This window comes from Callorhinchus milii, unplaced genomic scaffold (genome assembly GCF_018977255.1).
Source record: "Callorhinchus milii isolate IMCB2004 unplaced genomic scaffold, IMCB_Cmil_1.0 Scaffold23, whole genome shotgun sequence".
In the NCBI taxonomy this organism is placed as follows: domain Eukaryota; kingdom Metazoa; phylum Chordata; class Chondrichthyes; order Chimaeriformes; family Callorhinchidae; genus Callorhinchus; species Callorhinchus milii.
Genome location: NW_024704764.1, coordinates 1151351 through 1169798, shown reverse-complemented (window position 1 = coordinate 1169798; position 18448 = coordinate 1151351). Strand labels below are relative to the sequence as shown.

The following is an 18448-nucleotide window of genomic DNA, read 5'->3' as shown; positions in this document are numbered from 1 at the left end:
CACACCACAGAAGACATGTTGAAGAAGACTGTGTCACTCCTGAATACTAACATGGAGAAATTGCTATGTGAGTAGTATGTAGAGAGAGAGAGAGCAAGGCATACTCGCTGTTTAGTTTACATAACACTTTGGCTAATGCAGTTTCCCGTTCTTTTTTAAAAAAACAAATATAAAAATCAAAGATAGTTTTAAGACGTGCAAGTTTGAAGAAGAATATCTAAAGCAAAAGCAATCTTCAAAAAGTTCAATGTTATTCTAAGTATTCGGATACGAATATATATTTTCTCTGATGCGAAGTGCATTGGTCACATAAATTTAATTATTATACTTTAAAATAGGCGGCTGATACTAACAGGAATCTTACTGAATTGACTGCATATTGTGGGCGAAACCAAAATTATAGAGGTCTCCAAAATTAAAATGCAAAGATACACAGTTATTTCATTAATACTTTTTTCATTTAAAAAGAAAAGTTTATGAAAGAAGGCATATTCCTCGTTGGTGGAATAAAACGATTCTAATTTTCCAACCCATTAAGTCAAAATAAATCTTAACCCGAAATCTCGATAAGGATAATATTCATTGTTCTTACCTTCAGTTTAGCTGATTAACTTTGGTAATCTTTTGCGACTTGAAAAATAATCACATTTTCTTTTATATACGGCGATTGAGTTTCAATCTTACTGTTTAGTGTCCAGTTTTAATTTGTCATTTAAGTTCCTAAATTCCTATTGTAAAAATACTATAAATTAATGCAAAGGAGGAACTGTGATCACATACATATTCAACAACATTCTGCTTTCGATTCTATATCTGTTTGTAAATCACGCCATATTGTGTCTACTTTTATGAATTAGCGCGGATGTGCTTTGGGAGGTCTATTCATAAAGTATTTTCCAGTAGGTGTGTGTTTATGGCCACACAAATATGTCTTGAACAGTGTTCATTCTTCCCGAAAAGGATGGCGCTTTCATTAGGTGAGATAACGTAAATATGATGAGCCAAGTTCAGCATTTCCAACTCTTTCCAAATGACGTACTATAACCATGCGTATGATTTTTTTCTGCAACTGGAATAATTTTTTAAAAGCAAACTCTCTTCTCAGGCTTCTCAGCTTCTGTAAGATTGTTTGAAACGCCGCTTTGAAAAGGAGACAATTTGTAAAACTTGATTTCGCAAGCAGAGCCGTTCGCTTTCTTTCCCCATTGCCTCTTTCGGGAGCAAAAACCAAAGCTGTTTTGTAGAAGTTTAGCGGTTGGAACATCGAGCTTTGTCCAATAAAACTGGTTCCAGTTCGAATTATTTTCTGCCCCAAATGGAATTTGTTTTTTTTTAAAAAAAAGTCGAGTTGGTTTATTCTAATTTGTGAGATGTCTATTTTCATAACAAGTTAAGTTCTTAAGAGTTCAGACATTCGCAAGCGTGCGAGCACTTTGCTTCCATAGCGTTAGATCCTTCGGGTTATTGGAAACTGAAAAGTTGACGCGTTTATTGGCAATCCCTCAAGCCTGAGCCTATGTAAACCGCCTGGCCTTCGAGAGTAAACTTATCAGCGCCCACAGCACCCATCGAGTTTTAAGAGTTGTCTACTACGAAAATCCTATTTGATGTTCTTTTATGTAACTTGTTAAAATAATAAGGCGAACAATTATGAGACATGGTGTGGGAATGTGCCACACAGGAGAAGATTAATTAGGGGGCAAAATAGTTCCTTGAAATGCTGAATTTGAAAGTTAAAACAAGCTTTTGTGTTCTTAAACATAGTCATATTTATATGTGTGCTGGTGTTCTCGTTGCATGAATACGGATATAATCATCAAAAGATTCTTAATGTGGGATGTATGTTAATTGTGTAACCCTCCCTTTGCGGATTGATTTACGTTTTATTGTCGCTCTGTCGGCCACATGAAAACTTTAACCAATCGTTTTGCAGATAGCCCACAACATATCAGCTAACTCTACTTTGTTGGTTGAGAAGTTGGGAGAACAATTTCTAGCCTTACGTATATTTCCCAATGAGTACGATGTTCGAAAATGTCGATCTCTGGGTCAATTAGCAATTATTATGTAGATTCTCTTATAAGTCATGAAAGTGAGGAGACATCTTCCACCAAGTTTACTCCGGGGCAATATATAGTCTCCAGACAGACGGGGCTTACTGAGCACCCCGACTTCTCAGCTTGCAATTTTCAGCCTAAATCTCCTGCATTCAGCACCTCGTGGAGTCCTCTGTACCCGCAGACCACTGGCAATGCATCTGCAGTGTACCATCCTTTCGTCCAGACTAACCCCGTCTCCTCGGAGGGCAGGTACATGCGGTCTTGGCTGGAGCCTACGCCCAGGACCGTGGCTGTACCGGGGATAGCTCCCAACCGCCAGGATTCATTGAAAACCGAGTCATTGGTCGGTGCTGGCGGGGAAACGTTACTGGTGCCGCTGCAAAAAATAACCTGTGAATCTTCGGAGAACGAGGCCATCGATCCCAGCAAAGCGCCGTATTATGAAGACAATACCATATGTGAAGCCACCGAAGACAAAGAGACGAGACATCAAAGTAAGTTACAAACCTCGAGAACGATATACTCCCCTTCAGAACGCGCATAGATAACGAACGTCATATATAAAAAAAAACACGCCCGCAGCAGGTCCTAATAAAACAGTATAATTTATTTCCAGTTTAACCGCAAGCATTTAATTCGCTTTTATCTTGCGTGTTATTTTACGTGCCGCAATTGTATTTTATTGGCTTTACAAACAGCCACCTGCAAACGTTTAATGAGTTTTGTTTTACCACTCTGTCCACCAAGAGGCAATAAACAAACACTATTCTGCATCTAGTGGTTTATATCTTGAACAGGAGTGGGAACCGGTACCATACGACTTTAAGTGAAGTATTTTTTTACGCGGTTGGATAATTTACTGTTACATCGCAAACATCCGGAGAAACTTTCACAAAATTCACACATCACAAATTTGGTAGCCGGCCATACTGAGCGGTAACAAAACAGCCTCGCTATTTCTCTTCCTGGCTGTAAATGGTCTGCTGCGTATTGAAACAATCTGAAAATATAGCAAATGCATAGGATTGTAACGTTATTTTTTCTCTTAATCTGCTCTTCCCTCTTCCTCCCCCCCCCCCCCCCCGCCGCCACCCAACCACCAACCCCTCACCCCCACCCCCACCCCCCCACACACACCAAATACAAATCTGCAGATAATCCCTCGGCAAATTGGTTGCACGCTCGATCGACAAGGAAGAAAAGATGTCCTTATACGAAATATCAGACTTTGGAGCTCGAGAAAGAATTTCTATTCAATATGTACCTCACCAGAGACCGGAGGCACGAGGTGGCCCATCTTCTCAACTTGACTGAAAGACAAGTCAAAATATGGTTTCAGAACAGGAGAATGAAGCTGAAGAGACTAAACAAGGAGCACGGGAAATAGGACCCGGTCACCGCCTCTGCTGGAAACTGAACCTTTCGCGAAATAATAACGGTCACACAATGCAATACATCCTTTAAGGCGCAGTGAGTGGAGACCTCGAGCAACTTAGGGGGAAATGCTGCACAGGCAGAACGATTCGTTTTAACATCCAGCTATTCGGCAGTTTAATTCGAACTGATCTAACTGCATTTATTCAGGGAATACTGTCACGTGTAAAGGATTTTATTGCAGGATATTAAAGGATACCACTTCCTCTCATTCCGACCAACTATTCCAGTCATGCACACAGGATCTTGTTTTATTTTGGCCGCGTCTGCTCTTTTTAGGTAATCTTTAAGGTTATTTATAAATTATTAAAATATCTGTGCAACGCTTGCAAGTATCCATCGCTTCCTTCATTCCTTCTGACTTAACGTGTTGGAAAATAATCTTTTTTATATAAAAAAAGGGACGAAATATATATTTTTAATTTTTTTTGATTTAGAAATGATTTAACATTACTTATCTTCGCCTGTTTACGTGTAAAAAAAGGATGTTTATAATTCATGTTTTGTTTAAGAAGTGTTCCATTTCTATGTATCGGAACAACGATTTTTTTTAAAAAAGAAAAATGTCTTTCTATCAAGTCATACATCTCATTTCTATGACTTAGGCGTTTACCTGCTTGAGGACAGTGTGCTTTCTATTTAAATCAGTAATATAGTTTTCATCCTTAGTTCTGCTGTGTGTAAGTGTGTACTGGTGTGCAACATGATACCTCTTAAGGTTTAAATTAGAAGCTTTCACGATTGGGTGTTCTTCCCAATATTACCAGTTCGTAAAACTACGGTCAGAATGCAACCGTGTGGTTAATTTTTTTAAAAAAAATTTCAAAAAAAAATACTTATTGTAGTCGGCACATGTGTACTTGTGGTGAAAGTGAAACTTTAACGATCTGTAACGTAGAAGTTGATGACATTTTAGAAATAAAATACCGTTTTAGGATAACCTGGGGGAGGGGGCTCGTGTCGTGATTGGCTGCCAAAGCGAACAAAAGAGGGAGACAAAACCAGAGCGACACAATAGAGAAAGTGTAGAGCAGAAGCGTTCCGGACCAACGTGAAATGTACCTCGTTCTCTCTGCCCAACTGAAAATTTCCAATCGGTTGCACGTTATTGCTTTCACATGTCCGTGTTTTCCTTTCGGCAAACTCCATTTCGCACACAAGGTTCAAAATTAAAGCCGGGCCCTTCCTCCAGTGAAACAGTTGCATTGTGATTTCTTTTTTAAAAAAATGAATGAAACCCACCAAATGGTATCACATGGTCGAGGGCAGTTTTTTTTTGTTGCACACACGGGAAAAAAAATCGCTATCGGTCAGGGGTAGGAATATGCGAACAATAATCCGTTGAACAGCTGGAAACCGTATTTCCACGTGGAGTGTTCTTCCCAAAGTTTCTGTCTGTCTTGTCGTTTTTTGACATCACCGTTATAATAATTTGAAGCGGGTTTGTGTTTCCATTTCTCTTAAACGCACATTCTAAAGGAATATAAAGATCAATTTTGAAAGCGGAAACCAAAATAACGTTTGCAGTTTCACTAGAAACAAAGAATTCAAATGTTTATCTTGAATCCAGACTGAGCTTTCACTGTTGACAAACGACAACGCTATTATTAAGAGAACAGCCATAGAGGTACAAAAGAGGAAAAAAGCGATTCCGTCATTTTCTTATCTTGAAGTTCACTTAGGTTTACCAATAAACTACCTCTTAACAGTACACTCACATGCAGGTTGTCAATAGCATATAATGCAAAAAAAAATACATTCACATATGTGCAAGGAGAACAAACATAAATTAAACTCAAACCTATCGTATGGTGGATCGAGATCCTGTATTTGGGACGGAGCCATCTTAACGGAGTTACCTTGATTAGTGAAATACATTCTCAATACCACATCGATAGACAATAAGGCTTGGCTCTGTAGAAACTTTAAACAGATTTACTCGTTAACTTGCCTTCATCATAGGGAAGCAACAATTACTGATATGCAAGCTGCCTGTATTTCTTCTGGGGGTCTTTACGAGAAGGATTTCCGTGGCTGGGTTACCCATTATTTGTGGGTTCTTTTGACGGATTAATTAACTCGCCATAAAACAAAATATTACAAAAATCCTAAGCTGATCTTTTTTGTTGCTGTTCACTTCTACACTCTGCATATTTTATTCTTGAACGTTTTAGTACACATCATAAAATGTTATTTATTGCTATCCACTCAATGGGTCATAAGTATCACAGTTATTTGAATAAAGTCAAAATACACAATAAATTCCTGTATAAAACTTTGACAGAAATTATACTCAGGAAAAAGGTTCAAATTCTGTTATAATCTGCCTTAAAGCGCCCCGGGATGCTATCCATGATGAAGGGCGCTATGCAAATGCAAGTTGTTATTATTCTTGCTAAAATTATATTCTAGTCCCCGCACATCACTTGCAATTCATATTGTTGCAATAAACATGTATAACTTTTCAGCATGCAATCACTCGTGTCCCCCCCCCCCCACCAAATAAAGGGACGATTGAGTAAGTCCTCTTTCGAGATTGCTCGGATGAGCCCATTGAAAATAGAGAAAGAAAAAAAATGTGAACGAAAGAAATCCAAAAGCTAGTTTGCTGACTCCAGTTACGCAGAGTGAGTTGGTGTGGAACGTTATTGTACATTAATGCCCATCTGGAGCTGATTACATAATAATAATCATTGTAGATCTATCTATGATGTAACAGAACAACTAAATATTTGTTGTAGTACAGCTCCTTACAACTTGATTCACAACAAATGACATGAAAAGTTATTTCACCCAACTGCTACACTGTGCAAATAAAATAGTGGAAAATGGCATCACAATAATAATTCTAAGATATGAAGTGTCGCTGAACCGCCCTCGATAATTTATCAAGGCAAATTTTACACAAGGACGCTCCAACAAGAATGTATTAGGTGAAATTTATTTAGCTGGCTTATTGAAAGCAACAGAGAGCCCAAAGACTTAGAACATGTACATCTTCAAATGTATGCGTAAATCTTCATTAATAAGCAACATATTTCACTTGTGCTGGAAACGAAAGTTGTGCAATTGATTCTCTTGTGAACACTGGGAGACGTTGTTGTGTTGCTCAAAATGACCCTTGTAAAGAAAATTCCGATTGGTGGCAATGCAGTACGGAGATTTTTAAAGACTTTTCTTTAGAACTGGTTTAAGTGGAATTGGGTTGGTGTGGATTTCTATTGGCTATATTAAATAATCTATATTTAGATGCTTTGACACATCCTTATCAGGAAAATTGGATAGTCAGATGTTTTCAAATCGATAGGGGTGAGGGTGACTGAATTATCCACTGATTAGATTCTAAAAATAACCTACGTGCAACAATTTAGAAGCATTAGAGTAGCAATGTTTCGCCTTCATATTACAGGTAGCAAATGCACTCACAAAAAGAAAGTCAAAATAAGCCTCGAGTTGCGGAGGAGGACTTAGGAAGTGGCCTGTCATTAAAGGAAATTCACGGTGGTGTACTGCAATAACAGAATATGGCCATTGTAAAAGTTTATAGGGTATACATTTCTGAAGGTTTAAAATTGAGCCTCTGTAAAACAAATACACCAAAGGAGAAACTTACAGGACACATTCAAATAAATTCACTGTCAGAAGTGCTCACCGCATGTTTGAAAATAAAGTTGCTTTTTATTCCGAAGGAAATATAGAGCAATTGTGTTTTTCAGGGAAAACTGACAGTGGTGTTACAGTGTAACTAAAATGCTTTAGACTCCAAAGCAAGTGACGCCCTCTTTTGTTCCACTGCCTACCCTTTCCAGGCTGCCAGAAATTGCTGCAATAAAAAGCTATACAGAGTATGGCGAGACGTCTGGAGCGAAGGCTTTGACTGTGTTTACAACCCTGCGCCAATCCTTGGGACTTTATTCTCACACAGAAAGCTCAATTGTTTAGACTCGGAGGTGGGGACAATGGAATTCTCAAAGCTTCCCCCCCCCCACCACACTCTTCTTTTTCTTCTTCCTGTTTATTGCCCCCGAGGAATTGAATGTTAGCGATCCATTGCACGGACCGTGAGGTTTATTGGTACTGTCCGTGAGCGTATTTGAGATTGAGAAACTAACATTTCCCTTCGCTGCATTTTGCATCTAATGGATTCTTTATAGCGGGTTTGATAGCTCTATTGCGCATATTTGTTAATACAGTACTTTTTTTTGCATCCTTTTTCGGAAAAGAAATGCAGATGACTTCCTCGTATTGCCAGTAGATGGCAGTATTGTTCCACTAAACACAGATCTGGCGGCCAACTGTGCCCCTTCATCTCAAACCCAAGCCTTACAGCCACAGCTGCCTTTACTTTGCCAACCCAGTCCGGGGGCAACACACAAAATTAATATAAAATAAAGGCACAGTTTTACTAAACCTTTGGCATTCTCATTATGCTTTCAGCAAAGCCCTCGCAAAGAGGTTTCAACAATTATTCTTCACGGCCGCGATCGTCTCGTTTTGCGCCAAGTTATTGTTTATATTAATTTGGAACTACTTTCGCGAAATAAGTAGTGGTAAACGACCATCTTTTGGGCCGCGCGAAATTTTAACCATTCTGGATGCAGTCAAAACTGAATAGAGGACCACTTTCCGTTACTGTGGAATAGCTATGACATTTGGGTCAGAAAATACAGTCGTGTGAAATTCCGAAATAAGTAATATACAAACACACAACTTCTGTTTGTGAAAAAAGATTAGATGGCAATTCACCAATTTGAGAGTCTCTTTAACATTAGCATTTTATTCAATTCCTATTTATACTGTTGAAAATAATGCACTACATTTAATTGGAAGCAGTTAAGTGTTGTAAAGAAACTTGAAAAAAAGAGAAAATCTGCAATGCTTATCTTACAGATGAAAATGTACGTTTCTGAGATTTCAACGTACCTTTCAACGTAGTTTCGCATTGATATTCATTGATACGCAGCTGCTGATTATTGTCAGTAGCGACATTCAGACCATTTCCACTTCTGGAAGTGATTTGTTGGAAATATTTTCTTAGATTTGTTTTCAATCTGTGCGAATTCTTTTTCACTCCAGGCTTTATGGATTGCTTCTATCTGTTAGGGAAAAAAAATTAAAAGATTTACACGATCAGTCAAAGTAGTCATCCTCTGTCCGTCCAAAGCTGGAGTCACGCAATTCACAATAGACAGAGGTGGATAAGGACAAAATAGTTACATTAAATAAGAATTACACTGGAGCAGGACCGACGCATTCAATAAGAGTTACTGCCTTAGAAGCCAAAATTAGTGGTATTTTGCCAAAGTAATAGTAAGAATACAGCCTATTTCAATTATGTCAGCACTGTTACATTTTATGTAATTAGTACATGCCCTCTCTACTTTTCTGTATTTAATTCATGAGTGAGTTAGTATCTGGAATTTCAGTAACTGCACAATAAAACACTAGTATTTCAGATTTCCCATTCATTACAGTCATTGGATTATCTTTCCATCTCCCTATCACCACGACGAGCATCAAAATAACAACAGGCATAGAATAGATGTATTTACATCCAGAGACTTATATGTAGACTGGCTGCTGGTTGTTATGCATTACATTTACTGTGCACACGTATAATATCGATGAGTCTATACATTTTCCTCGTTAAGTTTTTACAGAAATTGCCTCATTTCGCTTTCTGTCTTTACATGTTTACACCTAAAGTCCAGCAGTAAACATGCAACGCCAGAGAAGAATTCAGATTTCAAATGGTTTGACCATGGTACTTTCGATTTCACAGAAAAAAAATCTAGGAGCACTGAAAAGTTTCCAAACTAATTTCAATTATTGTGCCTTCTGTTTACTAAAGCATATATAGTGCCTCAATTGAGTAACTGGAGCTTTCACATTCAAAAAAACATATGTATGTATTACGTCTGGCCCTCAGTTTGGCTGCAACTCCTGATCCATTTTGACATTAGCAACTCTGTAAACATATAGATCAAGAAGTATGAATCATCAGCAGTTTTAAATATCACTTTGCTGTGATGCTGATGATGCATACATTTGACAACAATACATGGAAACCCAAGGCCCTTAAGTGAACATGCATATTGTATGCTGAAATGTGCGAAAAGTTGACTCTATGTACCTGCCAAATGCATCTGCACAATTTGGTTTAAACATTCTATGGGCGGTGGGGGTTGGGTGTGGTGGGGGGTGGGGGGGTGGGAGTGGGGGCTGGTGGGAGGAGGGGAAGTGGGGGGAAATAAGGAACACAACCGTATCTGAATATTTCCAACAAGCGGAAATGTACCCTTAGAAGCGGGCGAATATATGAAGGAGTTACTGATGAAGCACCCATCTAAGAAATCCGTTGAATGGAGGTTCTAAATAAATGGGTTCTCCAACCATCGAACAACAACACCTCTCCACCACCTAACAACCCAACTATCACGTGGGATATTCACTGGTCAGCTTTGCGGTGCAAGGTGTACATCTCGCTTGTCTTTTGCGAAAAGAAATTGTTTTAAACCGTACGGATATCTTCCAATAATTAACCAAATGCAATGGAGTCAGTCATTTTAACCGCACAAGTCTTCACCAACAATTTCAGTGTTATCATCCATATTGTATTTATTTACCACTTTACTTATTTTTTAAAAATCCTCTTTGCATCACCATCTATGTCTAAGCTGTTTGTGATATTATTTCCGGTAAATTCAATTGAATAAGTACGTAATAGTAACACTTAAAATGCTCTGACAACGGAAGTAACTTGTAAGAATAAAACGTGCTCGGAAAATAACATTTTTTAAATTGTAGTTATATCTATATTAATACTGTCACTGAAATGATTGGTCAGAAATGTAAAATGCCATTTTATAAATATCCAAAGTCTAATCGTTTGATTAACTGTAAACATAGATACTTTATTTTATTTGGGCCATTTCAGGATTTAGCCAAGTCCAATATGATTTACCCTTATCGTGTTTTTTTTAAAATTCAAGAAAATACATTATTTAAAGAATATTTGAAAAAAATATTCCCATAGAATCGAACTCATTTTGAAAGTTTTGAAAAGTGTTTTGCAGACTTTTTTTGAAACACAATTACATTGTAACACGATTACCTGAGCGTTTGAGGTAAATCGTTTACTAACACTAATATAATTTCAGAGACAAATAAAAATATATCATACATATCAGTTTACTCCAGTTGCCAACAATTCACTTCTAACGATTTGTTTTGCACAATCCCCAAACAGTTTTGTGCTCAGTCACATGCTGTAACTCAAACAGTTAATTAAAAAAGGAAATTTGCCCAAACAAAAGTCCCAAATATTTAATTTATTTCTATATTCTTGCAGAGATAGTCATAACTTTATTATTTGGTCCTATATAGTACCAAATAATAAAGTTAATTTCATTTTATGTAGATTACTTGGTATGCATATGCATGCTATGTGCTATATTTGGATAATTACTTCAAATACCATGAGTATTTGTCCAAAAATGATCCATTCTTCGCTTAAAACATGTTACAGGCATTCAGACATGTGTAATAACATTTTTAAAGTTTCAAATATCAGTACAATTTTCAAGAGACGGTTTTAAACTCATATGGAATAAATCCCATTGAATTACTGTAATCGCATGCAGGTATTTTTTAAAACTAACTTTTCGTTGTTTAATTTATGCTAGTTTGATGACAAAGACGTGTACATTGGATATGTTTGAACAAAATAAGATTACACTGAATAAACCAAATGCTTTGAATAAGTCAAATGAGTGGATTCCTACGGTTAAAAGGTTAACCACAAATCTTACGCGCAAATATACGTTCAAACACGCGTCAAAAGTTGCAATGTTGTTCAACAGTAAAATATTTTTAAAAAACTTTACTGGGTTCTATAGTGCAGATAGCATCGAATACTTTGTGTCCAGATGTCATAAATAAATCCTAACACTTTAAAAATGTCATTAATATAGAATCACTATAATTCATTATTATGGCGTTCCGTTAGTTGCTTAATAATAAGAAATTACTTTGTAAATAGTAACCCAAATTGGGAGTACTTTTCTCAACTTAATATTCTATTTTAAATAACCATGCTTCGACTGTTAATTCTGACAATTTATGAAAGTCTATATGAGTATACCTTTGTATCAGAGAGAGAGAGAGAGAGAATTGATATAATGGTCAGCTCATGCACTCCTTCACTGCAATATGCTCTGTGTTCTATGAGTCTGATATTGGTAATCTTTATACTTCCCTGAACAAGATTCCTTTGCGTCTGCGTGGAAGTGAAGAAGAAGAATATTAATTTAACGAGATCGAATCTGTGGTTTCACTGGTCTTTTAATAACGAATAGTCAGTAGTAATTTCAGAAGCCCTTCTTTTCTCCGTTTATTTCTTAACGTTAAAACACCAACAGGAACAGTCAGTCCACTTTAGAAACCTATATTTTACTGCTTTACACACAGCGTCTCGTAAAAATCCTAACTGCCGTTCACTGTGTGTTATAAACAATAACAGGATGTGGTTTTATAGCGCTTTATAGTTTCTTAATCTCTTTCCTACAGTTCTCAAATGACTCTTACTTGTTCCAGTGTCCATCCTGGCACCAGATTAAAAGCTTTATTAATAATAGGAAAACGGATCATTAAAATCTTAAATACGAAGACACCATCTTTCCCTGCGAACAAATGTTTATTTTGAGGGTTTTTGGGGGGATATAATTGGGATAGACAGCAATAGGACAAGCGGTACAATGCAATAACTTGGACGAAATATAGCAATTACACCCGAAGTTGATGGTAATTAGATTTCAGTTTTGCTACTGTACTTTCACGTCTTGTTGATGTAACTCTGACCTTTAAAAGAGAAGCATTTCTCATTAAATGCTCTACAAATTAACATCTGACTGTCTATCCTTTATATACACAGCATGGATACTTCCCCAAATCAATCTTTTGGTGGCGTATGTATTTCATCTGTTGTAAAGCGGCTGATATCCCAGTAATGAACATGGTTGAATATATTAATCCGCATATTCCCCCCTCTCTATCTTTCTTTCATTCCCTCTCTCTCTCACCATTCCTCTTTCACGAGGTGCGGTGTCCGTACGGAGTAAGCGAAGCCAATAGGACGTGGTTGAGGTAATAAATGCAAATTATCACGAAAAGAGACTGCAAAATATGAAACAACTCATTTGGGCTGAAGTAAATCACAGAAAACTGTTTATGAGGTGCACCTCTCCACAATGATGTGATCCAAGAACATTGTATATGGCAATCAATAGGATGAAGGCGTAATTTTAACATTTGTTTTTGTTTGTTCGCCTCATAGACTGTGCACTAAAGCACTAAGTTGCTTCCTTTGTACAGAGACACTTTTAATTCTTCCCAATGAGCTCGTACTTTGTGAATTCGCTGTTTTCTAAGTATAAAAGTGGGGAGACTTTGCGCCCCAGTTATTATGACTGTGGCTTCACTTCGGATCTCAGCGGCAGACCCACCGTGGTTTATGGACCCGGCACCGGGGGAAGCTTCCAGCATCCAAGCCAGATTCAGGAGTTTTACCACCATGGAGCATCTTCCCTCTCCACCTCCGCGTATCAACAAAATCCATGTGCCGTGACGTGTCACGGGGATCCCGGCAATTTCTACGGCTACGATGCTTTGCAGAGACAGCCAATTTTCGCCGCCCAACAAGAGACCGACCTGATCCAATATTCCGATTGCAAATCAACCGCCAACAGCTTAGGAGAAGAGGCAGAGCATTCAGAGCAGAGTTCCTCTCCAACGCAGCTCTTTCCCTGGATGAGACCGCAAGGTGAGGTTTTAAAACCGAATCCGAGAGGGAAAGGGGAAGACAACAAGAAAGGGGGTGGGGGGGGGGGGGGGGAATGCGTTTAAAAAAACACACGGAAAGGGCATTTCCTGAGCCAATAAGGGAAACTGCGAATTTTTACTGTTTTATGATTCTAAACTTCGGCACGTGAATTACTTTATAGTTTTAATGATCCTGTAGGCGTATTTTAAACGTGTTATATTGCGTACTATTTGTAGTTTTATTGCACTTTTATGGGGTATTTTACCTACGGTGATGAATGCTGCTTAATAGCGTTTGAATCCTGCTTCAGAAGCCTCCGTATAAGAGTTACAAAAGCCTCATACAGTTCTCTCTCTTATCCCCTCCTCCTTGCATTTCTTTTCTCCCTTTATTTACCAGTAGCTGGAGGAAGGCGGAGAGGCAGACAGACCTACAGCCGCTATCAGACACTAGAACTTGAAAAGGAATTTTTGTTCAATCCCTACCTGACCCGCAAAAGACGGATCGAAGTATCACACGCCCTGGGACTGACCGAGAGGCAAGTCAAAATTTGGTTCCAGAACCGACGAATGAAATGGAAGAAAGAGAACAACAAAGACAAGTTTCCAAGCAGCAAGTCTGAATCAGAAGAGACTCCGAAGGAGAAGGAGGGTAAAGAAGAACCAGAGGAAGAAAAAGATTAATAAACTAATAACTCAAAACATTTAACAAAAGTGGTGATAAATAGAATGATGTAGACAGATTTTAAAAAGAGAAATCCGAACAAATTTTATTGATTGCCGTTTGATACTAAATATTGTACGAAAATGTATTGAGGTGTAGAGTAAATGAACATTTCAACTTTTTACCAGGTGTAAACATTGCGTAGTGTAACATGCTATTTGTTTTAAGTGGGTTCTTGTAACATCGTTTAATGTGAAGTTTTTGGGAAGCGTGCGCTAGTGTGTGTTGATGCTTTGACTGCTCTAGAATATTCAAGCCAAGTGTGCACTATTTCAGCTAATAATCATTAGCTTAAAAGAGAATAAAACAACCCAACAACATGAAGCTGCCTATTTAGATTTTCTAGATTGTGTTATTGTTTACGTCTGTACTGTATTTATAAGAATGTTTCCAGTTGGGATGTGCAAAGTGGAGATAGGTTTTTTAAGGAAAAAAGTGATCCTTAAAATTTTAACTGTGAGAAAAGTCTACTGTACACGTTACTTGCTTTTATGGGGAGGGCCGGTGCTGCATTATTGTTATACATAAGGTCGGTCTGTTGTTTGAACGTGCAAGCGGCGGAAAAGGACACAATAAACTTTACAAGCGAAAACGTAACTGTGAAATTGCTGGCTTTTTTTTGAAAAAAAGGGAATTTCTGCGGATCTAATGGATGGTCGAAAAAAGCCCAAACCTGAGGAGGTGTTGGCTACACAGGCTTGGTTACAGGGCTATACTTTATAGCTGGGCATGTTGCTGGAAATGCTTATGAAAAGGCCAACACAGCTCCTCCATCTAATTCAATCAGCCTTCGTCACGTTACAGAGTAACCTAGTAACATGTTTGCGATTTACCTGACTCATTCACATTCATAATCTCCCCTTAAGAAAGACAGAACTTCACCACAAATCTCTTCCAAGGTTATTTCAGATGGATATAATTTTGTGTTTGTTTTGTAGTGACTACTATTATGATGATTATTATTGTGGCAGTGTTATAAAAACACAAGCAAAACCATTGGTCGGGGGGAAAAAAAAACAGTTTCCTCCTGACGATACCTATTATCTAAAGTTGTAGTGCGCGCAACGTCACAGTGTAAGCGAACAAAAAGCTCTTTTGACAAATGCATTGTTTCCTCAGAGGCGACAGAAAACCAATCGATTTATTTATATATATATATATATATATATACATATATATTCCGCTGCAAAGCACTTATCAATCTATCCCGCTTTTAAACTCAATCGGGCTCCCTTTCGGTTCCAATGCGAGTTATCAGCATCATTGAAAGCGTGGAAGGATTTTTTGGGGGAATTATAGAATTTTTTAATCATTCCAAAAAGAAGCAGTGGGAAGCCGCGCTCCCATTGGGCCGCCGCGTCACGTGCTGAAATCACGTGTAACGGGAGGAAAAAGGGGGTTCTTTCGGTGTAAATCTGGACTCTAATTCCGTAATATATCACCGTACCTCGTAAAACCGACACTGAGACGTCCTGGCCCACAAATCACCGGCCAAATTATGAGTTCATTGTATTATGCGAATGCTTTATTTTCCAAATATACAGCTGGAACTTCTGTTTTTCCGTCCGGGGTGTTTTCCGAACCAACTTCTTGTGCTTTTGCTTCGAACTCCCAGCGACCGAGCTATGGTTCGGGGTCTGCATCCTTCGCAGCAACCATGCCGGGTCTGTACAGCTCGGCTAACAGCATCCACCACCAGACCCCGACTATGTACACGTCGCCCTATGGGCTCAACGCGAACTCCTTTAACATGCACTGTTCCTCTTTCGATCAAAATATCTCGTCGCTGATGTGCGGCGCTGGGGATTCTTACAAGCAGAGTTGCAGCAAGTCAGAGCTGAGAGACACAGACTCCCAGTCCGAGAACTTCCGGATCTATCCCTGGATGAAAAGCTCAGGTATGTGAGAGAGTCGCGTAATAAAAACTCTTGCGGGGTCGGTGAATTACTTTATTGCATTTTGCGATGTCGTGTTTATTTATGACGCTCACTAAAAGTTTTTTTTTGGCGGGGGGGGGGGGGGGTGGGGGGGTGGGGGGTGGTCGTGGGGGTGTGGGGGTGGGGGTGGGGGCGGCAGCGGGGAATAATATGCAATGCACCCTTCCACTAGCAATCAATTTGCTTCCGTAGGATATTTCAGTGGGTCGCTCTGCAAAACTGTCGGGATTTAAACAGCAAAATAAGAGACAAAGCCACACAATTGGAAAGTTGTTCATTTTCAGTTGTACAAATCAGACCACCGAGACGAGGACGAGGTGGACTGCAATACACATTGTTTCCTCTGGAAACTATTGTATTGTCGACTACCTCGTCCCAGTGACTATTCCCCCCACAGACGAGCCGCGCAACCATAACGTCTAAACTGTTTAAATCAACTCCTTGTCTTTCCTTATTTCCATTAAACCCAGGTTTACGGTTGTCCGGGTTGAAGTTTTTGCCTTTATTTCTAAGTTTCTTCCTCCATTGGGTGCAATGAAAACGGGTTGGAAAGGAGGGGGAGGGAGAACGGGTCGGACAGAACATATTATAAATAGCAAGCGCGTGATAAATGGAAACAGCAAAAGTGCAGAAAAACGTCCATTAAATATTTAAAAAGACGCATCGGTTTAAATGGTATTTGTTTAAATGCCAACGTGTAACCTTGTTTTTTTTTGATTGCTGAGGTTAGCGCATGTGGCGGTTTGTACCGTATAAAATACAAAGGGCTTTTTCACCATTTGTCTATTTTCACAGCTCGTGTGTCCAAGGCAATCTCAGAGGCAATTTCCACACAGTGTTGCCCTGTCCTTAATTTCAAAGCCGCAATGCGTGCACTGGTTAGATTTGGAAATCATCGGTGCTTCGCGGTAAAAATAGACACAATGCACCAACGTGATTTTGTTCTAAAATCAATTGCGGGCCTCAGTTCCAAGATACCTGTCAGTTTCAGGTTACATGCATTAATTCAGAAAATCCCAGAAACTAGTTCAGGGGTAGAATAACGACCACCTTTCAATAAGATACCTCTGTTTAAAAACCGCAAACACAGATACCCTTTACTTTTTAAAAAAAAACTCAAACTGGAAATTTAAGGCTGGGCCACGTTTGGAGTTTTATTAGAGAAGAACGGTTTCTAACATCTGTTCCGCAAACAGTTAAAACCCACTCCCACATGTACACAAAATCAGCTAACTAACCTTCCAGTATGGGGTGTTAATGTAAACTTGATGTTAATTCTAATTAGCTTTTTTCAGATTCATTGCTCTTGACAAGGGCAATATATTTTGGCTAAAAATTGGGAAAAAATATTAAAACGCGTTCCAAGCGAATACTGTACAGAACTTATTTTATGAATGATTTCCTGTTTGTGATCTTTCTTTCTCTCTCATTCTCGTTGATCGTTCAGCCTCAGACAGGAAGCGGGGTCGCCAGACTTACACTCGGTATCAGACCTTGGAACTGGAGAAAGAGTTTCATTTCAACCGCTACCTCACCAGGCGGAGACGCATAGAAATCGCACACGCACTGTGCCTGACCGAAAGGCAAATTAAAATCTGGTTTCAGAACAGGAGGATGAAATGGAAGAAGGAAAGCAAAGCCATGGTTCAACCTGATGCAAGTGAAGAAAAACAGGAAGAGTGAAGAAAAGTGATCCATGAAACATATTGAGGAAAAAAAGAGGCTGAAACTTAAATGACTTGTACTAAATGGAGTGATTTACTCTTCATTTCTTAACACTGAAACAGAATACTACCTAAAATGTAACTGTGTTTTTATGTTTAGTTTGTTTTGTACAAATTAGGTGGAATAACCCACTGAAATTGTACAACTACAGTTCTATATTGTCTGTGTATTTGTCGTCCCACAGTGGTGACTTGGTTGTTACTGTATACATTACTTTAGGCCCGTTTGTTTAAATGAAATATATCCAGTGACTATATATTTGTTACTGTATCGATGTAATTTCTTGTCAGTGAGTATAGAAGAAAAGGGAGCTTAATGTAACCATTGAGTCGTGTACAGATCAATAATAAGTGTATGTTGTAAACTCTTGTTATAGTTATATATAGAACAGATAATGCTGGTTTGGTGGAAGCGTTTGTTGAATGTAACTTCTGTGTACATTTTCATATTTAAATATGGGCCAATTTGATGCGTGTTCAATTGTTTTTTTTTGCTCCTTAATCACGAAGGATGTAAACTTTTTTTGTGGAATAAATAAAATTAGATTGTTTTTCGTTACTTGCGCATCTTGTAACCTTGCTGATATTCTGCGCAAAATGCAAAATGCCTTCTCCGCAGTAGCGATTCCCGAATGAAATAAAAGATTCCAGGCCCCTTTGCTGGTCAATACCCTTTAGTTAAAGTAACCCAAATGAGTAGAATCAGTTATCAGTTCTATCTCTGAATCTATATTAACCCAATTATATCAA

General features: G+C 38.5%; 3 protein-coding genes across 4 annotated transcripts; all 3 read left to right on the top strand.

The window, feature by feature from the left end:
* The first annotated feature begins 1497 nt into the window (after positions 1 to 1497).
* On the top strand, positions 1498 to 3901 carry hoxb9a (homeobox B9a). Its single transcript, XM_007904375.2, has 2 exons — positions 1498 to 2554; positions 3215 to 3901. Exons 1-2 carry the CDS (start codon positions 2035 to 2037, stop codon positions 3445 to 3447), a joined length of 753 nt encoding a protein of 250 aa, XP_007902566.1. The 5' UTR covers positions 1498 to 2034; the 3' UTR covers positions 3448 to 3901.
* Positions 3902 to 11654: 7753 nt separating this feature from the next.
* Positions 11655 to 14634, top strand: hoxb8a (homeobox B8a). 2 transcript variants are annotated; one of them, XM_007904374.2, is made up of 2 exons: positions 11655 to 13314; positions 13717 to 14634. In XM_007904374.2, the coding sequence occupies exons 1-2, from the start codon at positions 12888 to 12890 to the stop codon at positions 13995 to 13997; spliced, it is 708 nt and encodes a 235-aa protein (XP_007902565.1). In that variant the 5' UTR covers positions 11655 to 12887; the 3' UTR covers positions 13998 to 14634.
* Positions 14635 to 15261: 627 nt separating this feature from the next.
* Positions 15262 to 18257, top strand: hoxb7a (homeobox B7a). Its single transcript, XM_007904372.2, has 2 exons — positions 15262 to 15935; positions 17422 to 18257. The coding sequence occupies exons 1-2, from the start codon at positions 15536 to 15538 to the stop codon at positions 17655 to 17657; spliced, it is 636 nt and encodes a 211-aa protein (XP_007902563.1). The 5' UTR covers positions 15262 to 15535; the 3' UTR covers positions 17658 to 18257.
* The last annotated feature ends 191 nt before the right edge of the window (positions 18258 to 18448 follow it).

Bases quoted from the DNA above. Each gene is read 5' to 3' on its own strand.
- hoxb9a (XM_007904375.2), top strand. From the start codon at position 2,035: ATGTCGATCTCTGGGTCAATTAGCAATTATTATGTAGATTCTCTTATA. The intron at 2,555-3,214 runs GTAAGTTACAAA...ACAAATCTGCAG, and splicing joins CAAAGAGACGAGACATCAAA to ATAATCCCTCGGCAAATTGG.
- hoxb8a (XM_007904374.2), top strand. From the start codon at position 12,888: ATGAGCTCGTACTTTGTGAATTCGCTGTTTTCTAAGTATAAAAGTGGG. The intron at 13,315-13,716 runs GTGAGGTTTTAA...ATTTACCAGTAG, and splicing joins TCCCTGGATGAGACCGCAAG to CTGGAGGAAGGCGGAGAGGC.
- hoxb7a (XM_007904372.2), top strand. From the start codon at position 15,536: ATGAGTTCATTGTATTATGCGAATGCTTTATTTTCCAAATATACAGCT. The intron at 15,936-17,421 runs GTATGTGAGAGA...TTGATCGTTCAG, and splicing joins TCCCTGGATGAAAAGCTCAG to CCTCAGACAGGAAGCGGGGT.